The sequence below is a fragment of the Parus major genome, chromosome 8, assembly GCF_001522545.3.
Source record: "Parus major isolate Abel chromosome 8, Parus_major1.1, whole genome shotgun sequence".
In the NCBI taxonomy this organism is placed as follows: domain Eukaryota; kingdom Metazoa; phylum Chordata; class Aves; order Passeriformes; family Paridae; genus Parus; species Parus major.
The window spans coordinates 20,150,277-20,169,893 of record NC_031777.1 but is presented as its reverse complement, the minus strand read 5'-3'; the positions used below and the strand labels follow the sequence as shown (position 1 = coordinate 20,169,893).

Genomic DNA, 19,617 nt, shown 5'->3' with positions numbered 1-19,617 from the left:
GGCCGGCGGGGCGATGGAGGCGGCGGAGCTGCGCTGCACGGCGGCCGTGGAGCAGCCGCTGCCGGGGGGACTCGCCCCGCGCCGCCGCGTGATGCGGGCCGCGACCGTGCTGCTGGGCCGCAACGAGCTGCGGCAGCCCGTGCTGCGGGTGGCCGGCGGCAGCGGCACGGCGGCGGCGGTGCTGAACTTCGTGCTGGCCGGTGACGCCGTGAGGCTCTTCACGCGGTTCGCGGGCGAGGGGCGGGCGGCGGTGCGGGTGGGGCCGGACGGCACCCAGGTGCTGCTGTCCGACTGCCCCCCGGACGCTCTGCGTCGCTTCCTCCGCCTCCTGCGGCTCAAGGTGGCCGCGGGGTCGCGGGACGCGTCGCGCCGCCCCCGCCTGCTGGACCGGCCGCCGCCGTCTTTCTCTGTCATCAGCCCGGTGCAGGAGCGGGACCTGCTGTGCGGCCCCGGCCGCCGCCGTGCGGGCGAAGAGCGAGGGGAGAGCCCGGCAGAGGTGAGTCCCGGGCCGAGGGGGCGGCCCCGGGTAGCGGCCCCGCCCTGACGGGGCGCCCCCGCCTGTCCCGCAGGTGCCCCGCGCCGAGCGGCGGCCCCCGGCGAGGCTCTCGGCGGAGCAGGAGGCGGTGCTGCGCGCCGTGCGGAGCGGAAAGAGCGTCTTCTTCACCGGCTCTGCAGGTGAGGGGCCCCGGCGACCCTCATCGGCTCCCCGGGGGAAGTCCCGGCCATTGACCTGTTGCTTCTACCTCCAAGGGACTGGGAAGTCATTCCTCCTGAAGAGGATCGTGGGCTCCCTCCCTCCGAACATCACCTACGCTACAGCCAGCACGGGAGTGGCAGCTTGTCACATCGGTGGCACTACTCTCCACGCCTTTGCAGGTGATGGCCTGCCCGACAGCGAGGGGCTGGGAGCTCTTACTCCCTTCCCAAAGAATCAGGAGTATCCTAAAGCACTGCTTTTTGTCCTGTGACAGGGATCGGTTCTGGGAAGGCACCGCTGGAACAGTGCATTCAGCTGGCAGAGAGGCCAGGGGTACGCCAGCATTGGCTGGCCTGCCAGCACTTAATTATTGATGAGATCTCAATGGTGGATGGCAAGTTCTTTGACAAGCTGGAGGCAGTGGCAAGGTGAGCAATTGTCGGGTCAAACTAGCAGAAATTAATTTCTCTAAACTTCCAGTCTGCTTCCTTTCTTTAGTTTTATGATTGGATACAAGGCAGCTGCTGGTATAGGCCTGTAAGGAAGCATGAAATCATAGCATCTGGGTCAATCTTTACCATGAGATAGGTTTTGGTCATGTCCACCCCTGACTCACAGCTATGGCTGTTTGGGTTGCTCTCTCCATCTCCTGAGCTAAGTGCTGTCCATAGAGCTGTGTCCAGGATGTATAGCTGTGCCCAAAAGGTCTCTCTTGGCAGAGAGAAGTAGCTGTAGTACAGCAGCCACTAAAGAACTGAGACTGATAATGACCTCTGGGGTAGGTAAGCAAAGCAAATATAATGTCTTGTACTAGCATTGCTTAATTATTTGAGCTCTTCTTAGGCAGCTGGGGATAAACATCTTTCACTGTAAGTTGTCTAGGTTTGAATATACTGACAGATTCAGAAGTAACTTCTGGGACCTGACTATGTCCAGATTCTGGAGGACATTCAAACCTTCTCTTCCATTCCTTTCAGGGCAGTCAGAAAACGGGATGAGCCTTTTGGAGGAATTCAGCTAATTATCTGTGGAGATTTCTTACAGTTACCCCCAGTCTGCAAGGCTAATGAAGAAACCAAGTTCTGCTTCCAGGTACAAAACTGTTCCTAAACTCATTCTCATACTTCAAGTCTGCCTCTTTCTTAACAAGAGAATGGTTTTTTCCAGGCAAAAAGCTGGAGGAAATGCATCCACATAAACATGGAGCTGACTGAAGTGCGGAGACAGACTGACAAGACCTTTGTCTCACTCCTCAGTGCAATCCGTTTAGGCAGGTGAGGAGAAACTCATCTCTTTGTAATCCCTGCTCCCCACTGATGGAGCGGAGGAAAGAGCAGTTTGTCACTTTTCTGTGCTCTGTCAGGAATGTGTAGCTGTAGGCAAAAGCTATCAATGCCTTAGTTAACATAGACAGTTTTCATATATGCTGCCCTGGTAAGGAGGGACAATTCCTCTGCTCTCTGACTTTATGCAGGTATCCTTCTCTGTCCTCTCTGGAGGCCTGTACAGACTCATCTAGCTGTGTGAAGGTCACTGCTGCTCAAACCTGTTCATGATCACTTTAAGGAATTTCCTTTTCCTGGCTACCAGGTGCACAGAGGAGGTTACCAGACAGCTGATGCAGACGGCCGCTCACAGGTCTGAGCGTGATGGGATCCTGGCTACGAGGCTCTGCACCCATAAAGATGATGTAGAAATAACCAATGAGCGACGTTTGCAAGAGCTACCAGGTGAATTCAGTGGAGGAAACGGCTGGCTTTGGGGCTGAGCTCTGTGTGGATGCAGTGGGGGTACTGGGGTGTCAGGTGGAACTTGTGTTCTGCCATGCACAGCAACAACACCTGTCCCAGCTCTGTGTGTTGGAGTTGAGGTGCCTGGGGAAAAAATTCACAGATTTTTGTTTAAAAATCCACAATGTCACTTTTTGGTTTGTAAGAGACAGCAAGCTTGTTGCTTGCTCTGAGATAGGCTGGGTAACTTATTGCCTCTACTCCCCTGCTTCTTCTTTCTGTAGTATCTTAGGCCATGCTCTATCCAGCCATTACTTGTATTAATGGTATTTATTTTTTTGCCTCCCTTGCTGACCCTTGGATTCTTCCTTAGTCTGCTTTGGAGATCTGGTGTTGGTAGTGAGTGAAACTGTTCAAAATGCTGTTTGCTTAGTTCATATTTAGGAAAGCTGACCTTTCCTTCCTGTGTCTTTTCATGGTCTGGAAGTTATATAGGGAAGAGAGGCAATAGTGAGCTCTCCATTGTTAGATGTGACAAGGTTTGTGTGAGGATGTCCTAGCAGCAGAGCAGAATGGATATTAAAAGTGGAATTGCTCTTAGAAATAAATCCTGAAATGTTGTGTACAATTTGTTCAACAGTTCTAAGTTCTGTCTTTCTTTCCTTAACAGGAGAAGTGCATGTGTTTGAGGCTTTGGACAGTGACCCAATGCTAGTGAAGTTAATTGATGCTCAGTGTCCTGTGGGTGGTAGAGTTGAGCTAAAGCTTGGAGCTCAGGTAACTGTGTGTACATACATGTGTGATAGATCAGATCAAATGGTGCAAGAAAAATGGAGGAATATCAGAGAAATGTACAGAGTAGATTAATACATAGAATGTAAATTCAGTCTAGAATGGCTATGCCAGGCCAACAGAAGACTCTATCCCAATCTTTGTATTTTTTCTGCTTAGAATCTTATCCAGACAGAGGATGAGTTCAGGTCCATGTCTTAGGGACAGTGGTGATTGCTGTGACTTTGACAGACATGTCAAATCAAATTTAGAAGGCTTCTAGTAGAAGAGAGCACAAGCAGTCATTGCCTGCAGTCTCAGCTCCAGGTACAGCAGCCCTCCCCACCTGTAAAGGTATGGCACAGCTTGCCATATTTGCTGAACTGAGCACCTAGCTCTCAGCTAGGGCTGAGAGTGGAAAAGATGTAAGATTGTACTTAGTAGTAGCACCATTTGCTTTGGAAACTTGTTCCTTAGCTGTTCCCAGAATGTGTGTATGCATAGGCTGGTGATGCCTTGTGAAGGGGAAACTGCTTTTTGGATCTGAGCTCACAGCTGTGGACAGAAATAGCTCAAGTAAAGTGTTCAGTGCTGTAAAATTATGTAGCTACAAATTGTAGGAAGGAAAGGCTGTGAAATAATTCCAATCAAATTGGAGATGGTACTGCAATAGGCAGGATAGGATGATTTGGCTAAATCAGCCTGATGTACTTATGCTTCCTGCCAAGAAGTTTAGCTGCAGGTAGCTGAACAGGCTGCAGAAGCAGTGCATTAAAGATTTTTCTTTTTCTCTGTAGGTGATGTTAGCAAAGAATCTGGATGTGTCTCAAGGGTTGGTGAACGGGGCACGAGGTGTTGTTGTAGGATTTGAAAGTGAACAGAAGAGTAAGCCTTTTCATCTTTTCTTAAAGGAAGTGGGAAAATAAATCAGTATTGGCAGCTGATGACTTCTTAATTTTGTTTACAGCTTGTTGATAATTTGAGGGAAAGCAGAGAGATCTCAGCAAGCTTGGGGCTCTCATGAGCTGTAATGTCATGCACTGCATCAGCTATAGCTGTCTGTAGGCCTCTTGTGTCCTGTATTCTGTATGTAAATGTGTCTGCTCATTTGAATTTCCTATTTGTTCTGTTGAAGCAAGTTTTGATGGATTTTTGTTTGTTTTTCCCAATGAATAATGTTCTGCTACCAGCAAAATGTATTTTTCTTTGCTTCTCAACTGGTAAAATACCTGCCTTAGTTCTCCTGCTTAAGTAGGTGTCAAACATCATTTCAGGGCATGCTATTAACTGTCTGTGGATTTAGGTTTGGTTTAGGCAGAAAAAAGGTGTTCTTAAGCTGCTGACATCCTGGCTGTTGAATGTCAGGAATACATCCCTGTTTCTTTCCTGCGCCCATTCCTACAGGGCTGCCTAAGGTGAGGTTTCTCTGTGGGGTCACACAGCTCATAAAAATGGAGAAATGGATCATTAAAGGACCATCAGGAGTTCATCTGAGTCGTCAGCAATTACCTTTAAAATTGGCATGGGCCATTTCCATTCACAAGAGTCAGGTGGGTGTTCTTGTACAGTTGTCTATAGACTTTTACACCATTATAAACCTTGTTTCCTGGGTGAGCTTGCATTGCTGATGAAATAGGAGGGAAAGCTGAAAGGCCCTAGTTGGGGAGGAACCCCAGAATATGTCTAGCTGCAGAGAGATAGCATCTCCTTTGCTTTTGGGACCGTCTGTACTGCTGGGGGTTCCTTAAGGACGCTGCCATCTGCAGAGTTGGTGTAGGACTGTAAAGCAGCATTATTTATCACTGTGGGCTGATGAGGGAAGTGTTCCCCTGAGAGCATTAGGGACCCTGAGCTTTGCAGTGTAACTGAGGAAGCTGCTGGAGCCACAGCTGTGCTCTTTGGGCTGGACTCAGCCTTTGGTGTGTGGTGGGGATTTTTGCAAGATAAGGGTCAATGAAACAGTGTAATATTTTCCAAGTTCCTTCCTTTCCAGAAGACCTCATACTTGATAAGTACTGGTCTTGGAGACCTGTGACCTGTGGGTTTGTTCCCATGCCACAGATTAAACTAGACCACTAGGCTGTAAATTCTGCTGCACCTGGGACAACTCATGAGACAGGGCTGGCCAGGCCTTACCCAAACTCTTTCTCAGGTCTGCCTGAGCACTGCTTGAGAATGGTGCCTGCTCCAGTTAACTATTAAGAGTGAAACCAGCAGGATTTATTTCCCTGCTGTGTTGATTAGATGGGATTTATGGAGTTTCATGCAACAAGCGCCTCACTGAAGTTAGTTAGTGGATCCTAGTGGAAAAATGCCTTTTCTTTCTACTAATTCCTTTTTCTTTTTTTTTTTTTTAATCAAAACCTTTTATCAAAGATGGTGCCTTGAACAGACTCATGGGACAGGTTACTGCTGATACATCACAATGTTCTTGTTTGTTTGCTCTGTAACAAAGTTCTCTGTGCCTTTGACAGGGCATGACTTTGGACTGTGTGGAAATCTCCCTGTCTCGTGTCTTTGAAAGTGGGCAGGCTTACGTAGCCCTCTCCCGAGCCCGCAGCCTTGCGGGTCTCCGTGTTCTGGATTTTGACCCAAAAGTAGTGAGGGCTGATCCTGCTGTGCTGCAGTTCTACAGACAGCTGAGACGTCATCAGCTTCTAACCCAGGTAAAGAAAAACCTCACACCAGCAAAGCCTGCCTTGTGTAGGATGAGAGATGTGGGCAGCAAGATGTTTCTTTTTCTTCCTAAGCAAGATCAACACTTGTAGTGACAGAGGGGAAGAAATTGCAGAGAGGGCATGTAGCAGGGCAGCTCTGGGTGACAAAATAGCCTCTGTAGCATTGGGGCTGTGTAACACTACCTGGTCCTTTGGGTGAAAGGATGGGTTGGGATTCTTTGATTCTCCTTTTGCAGTAAGTAAGGAAGGAGAAGTTGGCACAACAGAAATTTCTGGTATTTTCTTTTCTTTTTCCTCAAAGGATTCACTACACACCCATTCAGGTGCTCATGAGAAGGAAAACTGGAAATGCAACTGAGGATGCTCTTCTGGTTTCTGTGAGGTATCAGCACAGATTGCTGAGGTGCAGTGATCTTGTCGTGTATATTTGATAATATAGACAAAATGAAAGGAGATTTTTTTAGATGTTTGCTTCATTCAGCTGACTCTGGATATGTAGAACAATCCCCACCTTACATCTGTGGAGTTTGGAAGGCTTCTGCAACCCCTTCTGAGCCCTCAGCCTTGAGTACTCCTGTGTCACAAATGCAACTCTAGCAACAGAATGACTGAACAAGGATGTGCCTGAAGGACATTTCTACAGTTTTATCCTGAGAGACCTTCCTACCATTCTCTCCTGCCTGCTAATTGTATTTTATTCTCTGCACATATAGACTGAAAACCTGTGTGCCTTTCTTCAAGTATACACTGTTGAGAGAGGGAAAGCGTGCATCCTTTTTGCTTAGATGGATTGTTCACAGGAGCTGCTGACAAAAGGGAAAGCAGTGCTAAATATCTGGAATTCTTGATTTGCCTGCAAGAGAAGAGCTGTTCTTGCTGCCTGACACCAGGAGGCTTTGCATTAACTTCTTCCACAAGCAGAACTGTCAGAGTTGCAGTTGCCTGTTGTGCTGATGCATAGCATTTTTATTAGTCTGTTGCATACAATGAGGTAATTATTTTTAACCTTTTGAGATGAGCTGGCACTATTTAAAAATAGGAGGAAGTCTTACACCTTAAACCCATAATTATGGAACTATAAGAACTGTAAAGATTCATTATCCCATGAGCAAGAAGGTGAGAGGAGATGGGTGCTGGTGGGACCCTCTCATGTTTAAACACACGAGGATCCCATTCAGATGGGAGCTTCTCCTGGAAAAAATGTCTGACTGATAAGGTGGAACTTGAGTGTGCAATAGAGTAATGGCTGAGGACATGTGAAGCAAGTTGTATCTTCACTTGTTTCATCAAAAGCAGGGCCGAGCAGAACTAATGTACCGGCTTCTTTATAAAGGAGAAGCTTTGTTCTCTTGTATTTTAGCACTTTGCTTAAAGCTAATGTAACTTTATATTTTAAAGTGTTTTACAAATGATAATAACATGAAATAACATCCGTCTGCAACTTGTCTCTTCCAGGGGAATTCTCTGTAAAAGCCTTTGCAGGGTAAACAAGTTGAAGGCCATTTCTTGGCAGCTGCTCTCCATAAAGCCAAGAAAGGATGTTGACTAGCTAGGTTAGCATAACAGAAAACAGACTTTGATAGGATTAAAAAATGTATTTCTAAGCGGGGTTTTTTTGTTTTATTTTGTTTTGGGTTTCTTTGTGGTTTTTTTTTTTTTTCTGGCCTTGAGAAGGTATTGCTTCTTGGGGGAAGCAATAGTATGAGATAGAAATGTGACTATTATTCAGAGAGGTTTAATATATCAGCACATTGTTTCTTCAAAGAAGTTTGGTGGGGAAGGGATGGGCAGTACCTGGAGGTGGAGCAGGAGCCTACAGAAGACAAGTTCCAAATGCTGTGCTTGGCCAGGGGTCTGGTTTCAGTTAGCACTCTTGAGGGTTTTTAAAGATGGGATGCTGCAGTATAATGAGGGCTTTGTGTTGCATTGGACTTTAAAGGGTGGGATCTGAAATACCCAGAAAGTTAAAGTGAGTTTTACTGTTGGGTTAGACAGCTATGAAGGATGTGCCAGGCAAGTCTAGTCATTGATAAATTGATATTGATAAATTGATTTATTGACTCATTATGTAAGAGTGATGAGATAATGCAGGTTCAAATCCTTTAATGCCTCTTAAAAAGTTCCTGTACCCCTGTAATTACAAGATAATTTAGAGTGTAAGAGTGGTGATTATGTACAATGCAAATAAAGTTTTAATTGTGATCTTGTGAAGTAACTCACTTAACTGCAGCTTTCATGGACTTAGGGACTCAAATCTTTCCAGTTGTACTGGGGGTTGTGGGTTGGTGCCAATTTGAGGTAAAATGCTAACCAGAACTTAAAGATGAAAAGGTTAATCAATATTTCATTTAGTATTAAATCTGTGTGAAATATTGTGGATGCATTCTCAGTGATGGAACTGTGGAAGCAGAATTGCTGTGGCTTTTGAAGGGCTGGCAGCTCTTCTGAGGCCAAAAGGTGTCCATCTGTGTAAATTCTGGATGTTCTCACTTGCAGCTAAAGCAGATATAGGTGCTGAGTTTGAAGGCTGCTATTACAATCCTGAAAGAAGCAGTCAGGATAAATCTGAGCTGTTAGGCTCTGGCATGGCTCCCCTTTGGTTGGGATTATGATGAGGCCTTTTTAAAATGGAATAATGCTTCCCTAGACATGAGCCTAAAATAATCTTGTAATACAATAAATATTCCTTTTTCCACATTCTCCATAACATGTTAATTTTTCTTAGAGATACTATCTAGAGTTAGAACTTAGTAGAGCACCATGCGATTAAAAAAAAAATAAATAAAATCACGTTTTATTGTGGTGATTGTACTGGAAGAACAGAAATGTTCCCCCTCCTCTCTTCATTAGTCAGTCAAATGGAGAATAATCTGAAGCCCAGGGGCCAGGACAGGCTCCATGAGAGCACTCAGCTGTGCTGCGATGGCTGGGACCTACCCCTGTAGAAAAAGAGGCTTTCATGACTGTACTCCCATAAATATGGGGGTACATATTTATGGGACATAAATATTGCCTCACTTCACAAACTGAAAACATTTAAGCATTTAAACATCTGCCTTAACTGCAGCCATTATTAAGTGTATTAAACTAAGAGTTTGATTCATAACAAGTATTTCTGTTACCACAAAGCACAGCTATTCTCATTTCAAATACATTAAACTATAAGAAACTGCTTTATACCAGCTAAAGCTCCATAATGCATTTATGTGTTATTGGAAGCATAATTCAGAAACAGAGTGTTATTAAAACCTTACCAGCTTCCAGTTTAAATCTTTGTATAGTGATTTAACACCCTTTTTGTTCTTTATGTGACATTTTCATTATAATTAAACACGGATGTGTCCCCACAGTCTGTGCCCACAAGTCCTGTGAGCACAGGAAAGGCAGCAGTAGTCCTGTTGATCTCAATGCTGTAATAAGATTTTGTCCAGGAATTAGACCTTCATATCCAGAATTGCTCTGAATAGATAAAAATATGCTACTCTTAAGTAATGGAAACACAGTACATTGTTGGTGGTGCTATGAATGCTAATCATGTAATTTTTCTTGTAGATATTACAAGTTTCTCATTTTATATTAAGCCACTCCGTGACATGTAATTGTCTTCTGCTGTTAAATCTAAGCAGTTCTATTATTAGCATGAGAAAAACCTGAACTACTAGAGATTGCATTTAGATGTGTAAAATTTCTATTTTGCTGTTTCCTATATGACTATTTTATGCTTGTTTCTATTACAAATCAGAATATGTTGTATGGAATATTTTAGCTGAGCTAGTGACTAGTATATAATTTATGAAATCTGTTACAGAGGCAAAATAAGCTGATAGTAAATCTAAGGGTAGTTTTTTTCACTTATAATTATTGAATGCTGCACTATTTGATTTTTTTCTTTTGAATTTGTTATGGTTTTTATAGAGGGGGCTGTCAGATGTGACAAACAATGTATGAGAGCCCTCCTGGGGTGGCAGCTGTGTAGGCACTATCAGCTTCCTAACTGGTACCACATGAGGGCAACTGGGTTCCAAGGTAACACATGTTTTTACTAAATTGTTTATTACAATATTTCTGCAATGAGAGCTATGATAAAGATGCCTCTGACAGAAATTTAAGATTTTTAATTAAGTTTTTTTTAATTATTATTATATGGACTTTGTAGGGGTTTTTTTTCTCTCTTATTTCTCAAAATATATGTTTTTCTGTCAACAGGTAGGTGAATGTGTACAGGAACCATACCTTCCATCTACTGCTTCTTAAGCCACTGGGCTATATATCAGTTTTCTATAGGACACATAATTGCATTTTTTTTTTTTTTTCAAATTACTGTAAACACCCTGAGAATTACAGGGGGATTTGCACAGACTTTCAGTTGGAGGTTAGGAGTTGGTCCAGGTCTTTAGATTTTGGACTTTGATTTGTTTATTGAAAGATCCCTCTAATCAAATACCAGGTTAGAGAGAGTGTTATGTATTTGAAGACAATGCTAGACATTAAATGAAAAGCATAACATTATTCCAGTAGCTAATAATTCACAAAAACAAGGCATCACTTATCTTTTAATATTTCCAAGTGAAGGCTGGAAAAACTTACTGAATGTAACAAATCAAATATGAAAAACATGGATCTGAATTAATGAGAATAACTTGGATTAAGAAACAACTTTTAAAGGTTGTGATTTATCTGGGAAGGGAGCATGTAGTGGCCAGCCTGTTTTTAAGTTGTTCCATAAAAAATTTCCAGGTAGGTTACCTTCATGTTTGTATCATGTTTTTATAGGACACCTTGTAATAAAATATTTGACCATAATAACATCAGGTACTTTTAACTGCCACTTGGAAATACAAAGTGAATTTTAAAAACAAATCTTGAATCTTGAACAGTGAGCTAGTTATTAATTGCCAGAATGTCAATGCCTAGTGCAGAGGGATGTTACCAGATCTAATTTAATAATAAAGAAGGAAACTTTGAAATTGTTTAGGTTTTAGTTTATTCCTCTCTAGATGAGAGAGATCTTGCAATAACCTTAACTCTTTTATTTGTGATAGTAGCAAGCTATGGCTATTTTAACACAAAATCCCCACTGAAAATAGAACACATAAGATGATTCAGTCAGGTCCAAATGACAAAGTTTCATAAAGTGTTGTCCCTTTGTCTTCATTAGCCACAATTATTGCTGTCAGTTAAACTTTGGGTCAAATACATGTCTTCCTTTTGATTTAAAAATAAAGGATAAAAATGGCTCTGTAGAAACAATTTTAAGTTCATGTTTGAGGTTCAGTAATATTTTTGACAGATTGCTGTGAAGTCTTGTGCACTCCCGGATCTCAAAAATTACAAGGTCAAAAATATCGTTTTTGATGCCCTATATATTTTAACAGAAGTATTGTCAAAAGAAATTATAATCAGGTTTTGATACTTGTCCTAAAAGTGCCAAGGCCTCCATAAAATATAATACCTCAGAAACTTCAAGCAAAAAATTGTAAGTGTAATATGCAATAACTCTGTAAGGTATTGATCATCTTGCAGTGCTCAGTTTTGGATCAGGACACACATGAGAAAGAGGTATCAGCCCCTTAACCTTTGCTATGGATTTCATGAGATGTTAAAAAAAAAAAAAAAGAAAAAATAGAGAGGGGAAAACCCCCCATCCAAACAGAAGAAGTCCAAGCCCCTCCCCAAAAATATATTCAGCACTGTACCAAGATCTAACAGCTCCAAGCAGGGTGCTGGGAGTGGGGTATCAAGCTGAGATGATTGCTGTGTCAAAAACTGAAGAAGAAAAGGGCACATAGCCTCTAAAGAATTCTGTTTGGAGCCAGAGAAATGGAATCATTGGGAATATTTCCAGCTCAAGGCATGCAGGCACATTAAATTCAGAATAGGTACCAATTATTATTCCAGATTCAATAACGCCTATAGGTCTTTGGGATAGTTAAGAGATCCAGTATGGTGCAAAAGCGTCTGAAGGAGCAGGGGGAGGCACAGGATCATCCTTTAGCACCTTTGGTGTCACTGTGGAATGGCCAGAACTATAAAAATAGAGGTGCTGATGGTGAGGAAGGAGGGATAGGAGCAGCACCCAGGCAAAGGCTGTTCAGTAGCGTTTGCAGTGCTGTGCACCCAAGGGACATCAGCTCAAATTGAAAAGGAGCTGCTGGCTGTGTTCTCTGCTGCAGAAGAGTTTGTCAGTTCACCTTGAGGCAGCAGATGGACAGTGTGCTCAGAAGCCATTAGGAAGCATTATGGTGAAGCTGGTGCTGGGGGCAGACAAATGACTACAGCCCTTGTCAGATGTAAGTCAGTCCAATGAGGGGATGTAAGGGACTCTGAAAAGCAGTTGTGGCTAGGGGCAGATGCACATCCTGACAAATTTTTGGAATGAAAGAAAACCTAGCGATGTGCTTCAGTCTATCTTTTTTGACTGAAGTATGTTTTGCTATAATGGACTGCTTGAAGAGAGGGAGGTGGGTGGAGAAGTAATTTCTAGGACGCTTTAGAGATGACAACAAATATGTGCTACATATAAGTACATAAAGTACATGGGATTATGACATGTCCACAGGCTGGTTATATACAAATAGATTTTATCCCAAACAAGTGTAAAAAAACCCACAAAACTCCCTGTAAAACTTAGCAAAAAGGAAGATATTTTATTTCTAGAGCTATGTTAGTGAAGCATATTTTGTCTTTACATCTCAGTTCATAAAGACCTCATCTCGCTCTCACTGAAAATATTTGCTAGAAATCACAGGTGAATTCTCTGTTTAGCATGCTGACAGGGAGAATTTGCTTTATATCTCCTTTTATTTGTCATACTTTGTATCTCCCTTTTTTTCCTCCTTCATCTAGAGTTTGGCTGGGGGTTCCTTATTTCAAAGAGAATTTACTTGTGCTAAACCCCAAAATGTGTATACTTGCTATAGTGAAATAAAAAGTACATTTTTTTTAGTATTTGTTTGGCATACTATCCAATATTTGAGGGGGAAAATGCTACCTAACACATATTTGAATAGAAAATGCTACCCAGGAAATAGACTAAAACCCAGCTCTTTCTTTGAAGGGAAGTGAAACTGGTCTGATGTTACTAAACACTCCAAAGTAAACATCTCCAGTTCACTTTTTTATAAGTGTGGGATTGTTTTCTGCCTCTAAAACGTGCAGTTTCATTAAAGAGAAGATAATTAACAATAAAAGCAGGAGAAGAGTGAGCATTCTGATCTTAAATGCTATGTAAGTGATATAACATCAGAAGAAAACTGCACTGCCTACTTAGCAGGCTGGAAGCTGCTCTTATTTTCTATCAAACAAGATTTTCAAAAATCACTTTACAGCTTATAAGTGGTATGTAGGCTTAATTGTTTCCTTATGCTCCAATCTGCAAATATACTAAACGATAACAATCAATTAGCTATCGGTGTGCCAGACTGTTTCTTAATGTGGAATGCCTGCTGTGTCTTAATTTTTGCCCTGAACAGGTATTTTTCACAGAGCTAATTCATAATATCTTATCTCAGTATAATCCCAACTAAACATTTGGATACTTAGTCCTGTGACTGCCCCTTGGAGTTCTTGTGCCAAGGGGTTCCTCCTTAACCTGTCAGGAAATGTGACATGTACCTGGATATGTGCAGATGCCAGTGTGAGACAATTCATGTGGAATGCCTGAAGGAAACAATAAATATTGCATGCAATGCAAATTCTGTTGACAGAGATATCCGAGGGAGGGTGAAATCCTTATCTGGCTGTTTGGAGGACTTTGTATGGAAATGAGCCACTGGTAGGGCTCTAGGAATTGCCATATTCCATCAGAACACTGAGTTTGATTTCTTGCCCTCAGCAATGCTGTTTTATAATCTGGTTATCCAGAGAATGAAGGACTACCCTTCTACAAATATGCCAATCTAAGTCACTCAGAAGGCAGCTATACTTGTTCAGGGATGAGGAATAGACTCTGTTGATTTTTTTTCTTTTGAAAGCCCTGACCTTCTTCCCTGAAAGATGAGAGTACAGTGTCCTCAAAACATGTACACATTGACATGGCAACAACAGGTCTAATTACTGCACTTCGAACAAATTCTGCAAATATTTTTGTGTCCAGTTTCTTTTAGCTGCAATTGGTAGAACTTTTTACCTCATCCATCTTATCTGGTATTTTCCCTGTACATCAGCTGAAAGCATAACATTTCTTTTTCAAGTGCATCATTTAAAAAGCTTTTCTTAAGTTGCTTAATGTGACTGGTGTTTAGAAAGACATTGCATTTTCTTGAGTTTGGCTAGTCTTCAGTTTCAGCTGCAGCCTGAGCTACTGGGCAAGGTGGATCAGGCTGATAGGGACTGCAGCTGGGAGCCTGGATGCACAGAGTAACCTGTGTTGTCTTCATTCTGGCCAGACATAACCAGTGTTTAGACATTTACTTCGGATATTTCAAGCTAAGCAAGGGTAGTCTCAGTGTACTTTATCAATTTGCTGATTAAGCCCTCTGCAAAGTGTGACTTATGACTAAATGACATTAAACATCCCCTGTAGGCCTCAGTGGGAGCTTTGCACAAGGGTTTGCATGCAGCTTTATGATCCACTGTGAACATATACCATATGCAGACTTTAATGGCACCATTCTGCTCTCCTTTATCTGAGAGAAACCTGTTAATTCTAAGTAGCTTTACATATGTTTATTTTTTTAATTATTCCTCTTCCTTCAATTTCTTACAAGGAACATTCAGGACATGTAAGACCTATAGACCACTCCATTTTATCCAAATTTATGTCAAAGCATGTGAGAAGCTACATACAGATTTGTGTATATATATTTAAGAGATTATCAGAATATAGTTTTTCCTTGCAGTTTTCACTAACAGCTGCTGGAAAACAGTTATAGCCAGAGAGAAAATATGGAGATATGTGAAACCTAGGGCACACTAAATGCAACGCTGATTAAATTCATAGCAAGATCATTTCCTGTTCAGCAAAGCTTGCTCAGCCAGCCAAGAAAAAACAAGAAGACAGATACCCAACCTGCCTTATTTTCAGTGCTCAAATCTTGTGCATTCATCCTCAAGGTTCAACAGTGTGTTTACACCAAAGCTTTAGTTGGATCCGTATTATTGAAAGCCTGTCCTGGAGAGAACCTCACAACACATTACCACAGAAATCACCCCTAGCAGTGGAAACCTAAATGCTGTTTAATTGCATAAATAAAGGCAAAACTCAAGGCATCTACAGGCTGAAGCAGGGGTGGCTTAAAATAACATATCTACAAATTGCTCAGCTCTGGTAACAACTGATAACAAGCATTAATGCCTAACACAGCAAAGAAATTATAGACATTTATATCCATCTCCTCTCTACAAAGAGCCATAAATGTTGTTCTTTCAAAATGTGTTACTGCAATGTGTGAGACTTGACATTGGTGTGACGAGATAAATTATTTAATTGGGGTTTTAGCATACTAGCAGTGTACTTATCACAGTATTTAGCATTCAGTGACTAGGGAGCCATGAAAGATTATCTTTACTGAAGAAGTAGAAAATGGCACATCCTTTCCACTTGCTGTCCTCTAAGCCTCTTCTGAATATCCTATTTACCTTTTGGAATACCTTGACTTTTCCCTGTGTCCAGTTTCCAAGAGGAAGCTTATCTTGGAGTTGTCCTAGGTTAAATACATTCCCTCCATCTACTTCTCTAGTCAGATGAAAGCCTCTACTTATCTAAAGGTGTTTGATTGTATTAACTTGTGCTTTTTCTGCCTGTGCAGTACGTTGCAGTTGCCTTCTCAATGCAGGCAATCAGGGTGGCCTTGGGAGTTTACTGCTTGAAAGATTTATAGTGTGGATCACACCGAAAAAAAAGCAAAAAAAGAGAAGAAGATGTGGATGTCCAGTGGTTCTCACAGGTTCTGGGAGCATCCTACTTTCCATATGTGTATATTTCAACTTCTGTTATTAAGTGAGGTGGAGACACTTTTATCTTAAAAATAATGGATGAGCTACAAAGTAGTTCTCTCTCCCAGATTTATGTTTTACATCCAACAGAATGTGGCTGGTTTTTTACTGCTACATACTGGTGTGGTGCAGTTTACTCAGATTCTCTCTGCATGTCCAGAAAAAATTGATCACAATTAAGAAACAGCAGCAGGGTACAGGTGAAGGCATTATCTACTGCTGCATAGTCTTGAGGATGAGGAAGGGTAAAGGAAAAGTTAAAAAGAAGGTCAGTATTGCATCTTTCCAGCCTGACAAACAGTCTGAAATACTTCTCTTCATTTTCACATTTGTGGACTGGATTGATCCGATCCAGAGCCAGCAGTTTGACACAAGTGGGAATGGCCTCATTTACGAGCTCAAACACATGTAAAATGCTGCTGGTGTTTAATATACACATACTCAATTCCTCCTCTGTGGTTACCAAAACCACAAAGCTTTAGTCACATTCCCTTTTTGGTTGGAAAGGGGAAAGAGTGGAGTGTGACATAGTTTTAGTATTTAACTATACAATGAGTATCACTAGGATCATCTTGATAGAGCTGTAGCTGTCAGTGGGTGAGGCAATTACTAAATGAGGGCATAGAAACACCCTTGAATAAGGATCCTGCAATAAACTTCCATATTTATGGGTACTAGTGAGAATAAATTTTGTAGTAAAATATGATTTATTATATTTATGCAGATTTGGAAACTGCTGAACAGCTGGGCAGAGAAGTCACAGAGATGTGTATGTGGGTATCAGCTTGTGCTTTATCTTCTGCAGGAACACAAGAATTCCTGCCCCAACCATTTACAGAGATGGGGTCTACCAGCTGGAGAACAGAATAACCTTCCTTTAGGTACACCCATCAAGCATCTGTCCAGCAGTCACCTTAAAAACCCAACTACTGCAACATTTACTGCTTTTTTCCCTCTCCATAGATACTTCTTACCCCCAGATTCTTAGAGTGCTGAGTGTTATGCCTTTCTGAGGAGTGGGACACAGATCAGATTAGTTTGTTGGCTTCAACTTGTTTTCCCAAAATGTTTGACTCTTACCAAGTCATTGTCTTCCATACTTTCATCCCACTGGTCGCCTTTCTGTGCCTTTTTAAATCAAAGAGCCTGATCTTCTCATGTGATAATCTCCTCCCATTCCACTTGGCTGCAGCTGGCATTGTGAGCACTCAGCACTACTGTAAATTAGTCTCCAAGTGTGTAACTGGTAGCATTTGTTCTTTGTAAGCACTGGCTCACTTGTGCTGAGCTGCTGCTTTAGAAGCTTTGAACTTTCTTAAGTTGCTGATGCACAATTCATTTCCTACTGGAGTTCCTGATTGTATGGGAAAATCTTTATCTTGTCAGAGACAAAGGGAAAGGATGTAGTGGGTTTGTGTTTTAAACTCTGTTTGCATGATGTCATGCGCTGCTCACTAGTATCTGTACAGGTTTATTGAATTATAATTCGTAGGACTAGCTGGAATTATAATCTTCTTCATCCTATGTTTTCCAAACATCATTTTCCTAAGACATCCTGTTAGGCAGATCACCACTTCATATGACCTGCAACCTACAGTTGACAAAGACACTTTCTAAATCACATTGGCTTAAATGTGTGACTGCTTATATGAACAAAAATCAAATGACTTTCTACAGTGGACAGACCTAACACATCAAAACTTTCTGCAGTTCTGTGGTCACGGTTTTCAACTCATTTAACCTCACCCTTTCTAGAGCTGAGCTTCCTGAGCCAGATATGCAAGATTCCCAGGAAAGCTCCCAGCTTGCTTTCTGAAATCTCTTCTTTGCTGTTTAAGACACTGAACTTTTGCCTCTACTCAGGCTGGTAGTCACGAGTAGTCACAAGTGCTGGCTGCAGCCGTGTGTGCTTGTTCCTAGAACACAGCAATGCATTTCCAGCCTGCCTAATGTTCCCATCAGCAAAGGCTGCTCATGAGCTATGCCTGCTAAACCTATTTGTCTCACCTCTATTGCATTGTAATCCAGCTCTGTTGTTTCTGCAGGAGTCACTTGTTTTGGCATGCTCCAAACTGCAGTATTTCAATCACACAGCACAGAACTAAGGGGATTTCACATTCTTTCACTAAAGTGTTATTGGAACTGGATGGCCACACCACAGCAAAATGGCTGTGGGGCAACTGTTTGTAGCTATATAAAAGAGATGCTGGAACTCAAAATAGCTGCCATGACTGCCTTCTTAGCATACACCAACACAATTCATCCTGACAACAACTTTGTCCCATGGCCAAGGCAGGTTAAATGATGTTGCAAACACTGCTCAGAGAGAGAGATGGCACTGTAGTCCTCTAGCTGGGACTGCTAGCAAGGACAAACCCTGAGTAGAAGCTGGAGAAAGAAAAGCAACGTTTAATTGCCAACTCATCCTTTGTATTTATCTATTTCACCTGGGAGCAGTGCCTTCTAATGGAACAAAGATATTTTCAGAACAGAATAAAGCCAGCATGGGCATGAATAGGAAAAAGGCAGGTTGACGTTCCAATACCACAGAAACATTTTAGAGGGGGCAGAAATGGAATATTTTTTTCCTTAGTTCCCCCACACATCCTTTATTTGCACTAGAAGAGCTTTCCACTATAGTATTATGTGGTCTGTGATCATTTGTTGAAAGAAAAAGCTACCGAACACTTAAGTCACAGCCTAAAATCAATCTCCAAGTACAGTGGTCATGCTATATCTTGTTCTCCATGACTGTGGTAGTAAATGAGAAAAAAACTTGGCACTTGCAGAGAATTTTAACATCGTTAATGTGTTATAAAAACAATTAATTAAGGCTCCTCAGGAAAAACATCCTTTTGCCTCCCACATCCTTCCCTTTTGCAGTCAAGTGTCCAGCTCTGCAGATATGGGAAACAGCTTGTCTGAAAGAACTTGGGAGAGATTCTCTGACATAGCAGATACAACTGGCAGAAATGGCAAAAAAAGATATTTTTGATTTTTCCATTTACATTTTGGCTATTCAATCGATCAAGATAAGGGAAGTTAGGAACTACTCGGTTGCAGGACTGACTCTGCAATGATTTACTGTGGGTGGCTTTGTGGTTAAGAGCAGCGTTCATCATTGCAAATACAGCTCCAGATCTGCCAGCCCTGAGCAGTACCTGACCCTTTCTATCTGCAGAAGGAACTGAGAAGCTTTGCTTAATCGGTACTAAACAATTTATAGAGGACATTTTCCTCCTACGTGGTTGAAATGTTTTTCCAGAGAGATGTAAAGGAGGGAGGTGGTGGCCCTGCGAGGTGCAGCAAAATTATTTTTACTAAACTTGGACAGTTTATGAACTCAAAGAGTTTCTCACAGTCTCTGTAAGTAAGTGGTCAGCTGATGGCAATACCAGCATAGTTTGATTACCTGAATTAGATCCCAATTGTCCCAATTGGCTTTATAGCTTCTACTTTAAAAATAAATTAAATGTGAAATGAGATACCAAGAAGAGTCCCAGCAGTAAGCTACAAGTGGGGATCAATTTGAACTACGTAATCTAACATGAAGGAAAAAAGAAGCCAGTAGATACCGAGAGAGCCAGGGAAAGGAAGTAAAAAGAACCTGACTGGAGAAATTGACACTAATGTGTTGTTTGTGCCAAATAGTCAAATTAACTCTGACTGGAGCTGAGAGATGATAGTTTGCACAGAATTAAGGCCTAGAGCTGTAGAGTGTTAGTTGTCTGACTTTGGTTGTAGTAAATGAGTTACATGCCTAAAAGCCTTTGAAAACCCAGCCCTTAAAATGCTTAAATGTATA

General features: G+C 41.9%; 1 protein-coding gene across 2 annotated transcripts; it reads left to right on the top strand.

Moving 5' to 3' along the window:
* The first annotated feature begins 10 nt into the window (after positions 1–10).
* Positions 11–8,087, top strand: PIF1 (PIF1 5'-to-3' DNA helicase). Of its 2 annotated transcripts, XM_015636366.3 has the most exons (12): positions 11–496; positions 570–675; positions 751–876; positions 972–1,125; positions 1,675–1,789; positions 1,865–1,971; positions 2,288–2,427; positions 3,098–3,204; positions 3,996–4,083; positions 4,603–4,748; positions 5,673–5,864; positions 6,178–8,087. In XM_015636366.3, the coding sequence occupies exons 1-12, from the start codon at positions 14–16 to the stop codon at positions 6,232–6,234; spliced, it is 1,821 nt and encodes a 606-aa protein (XP_015491852.1). In that variant the 5' UTR covers positions 11–13; the 3' UTR covers positions 6,235–8,087. The 2 variants fall into 2 exon arrangements, with proteins under 2 accessions (XP_015491852.1, XP_033372443.1); XM_033516552.1 differs by having other exon boundaries at positions 570–876.
* The last annotated feature ends 11,530 nt before the right edge of the window (positions 8,088–19,617 follow it).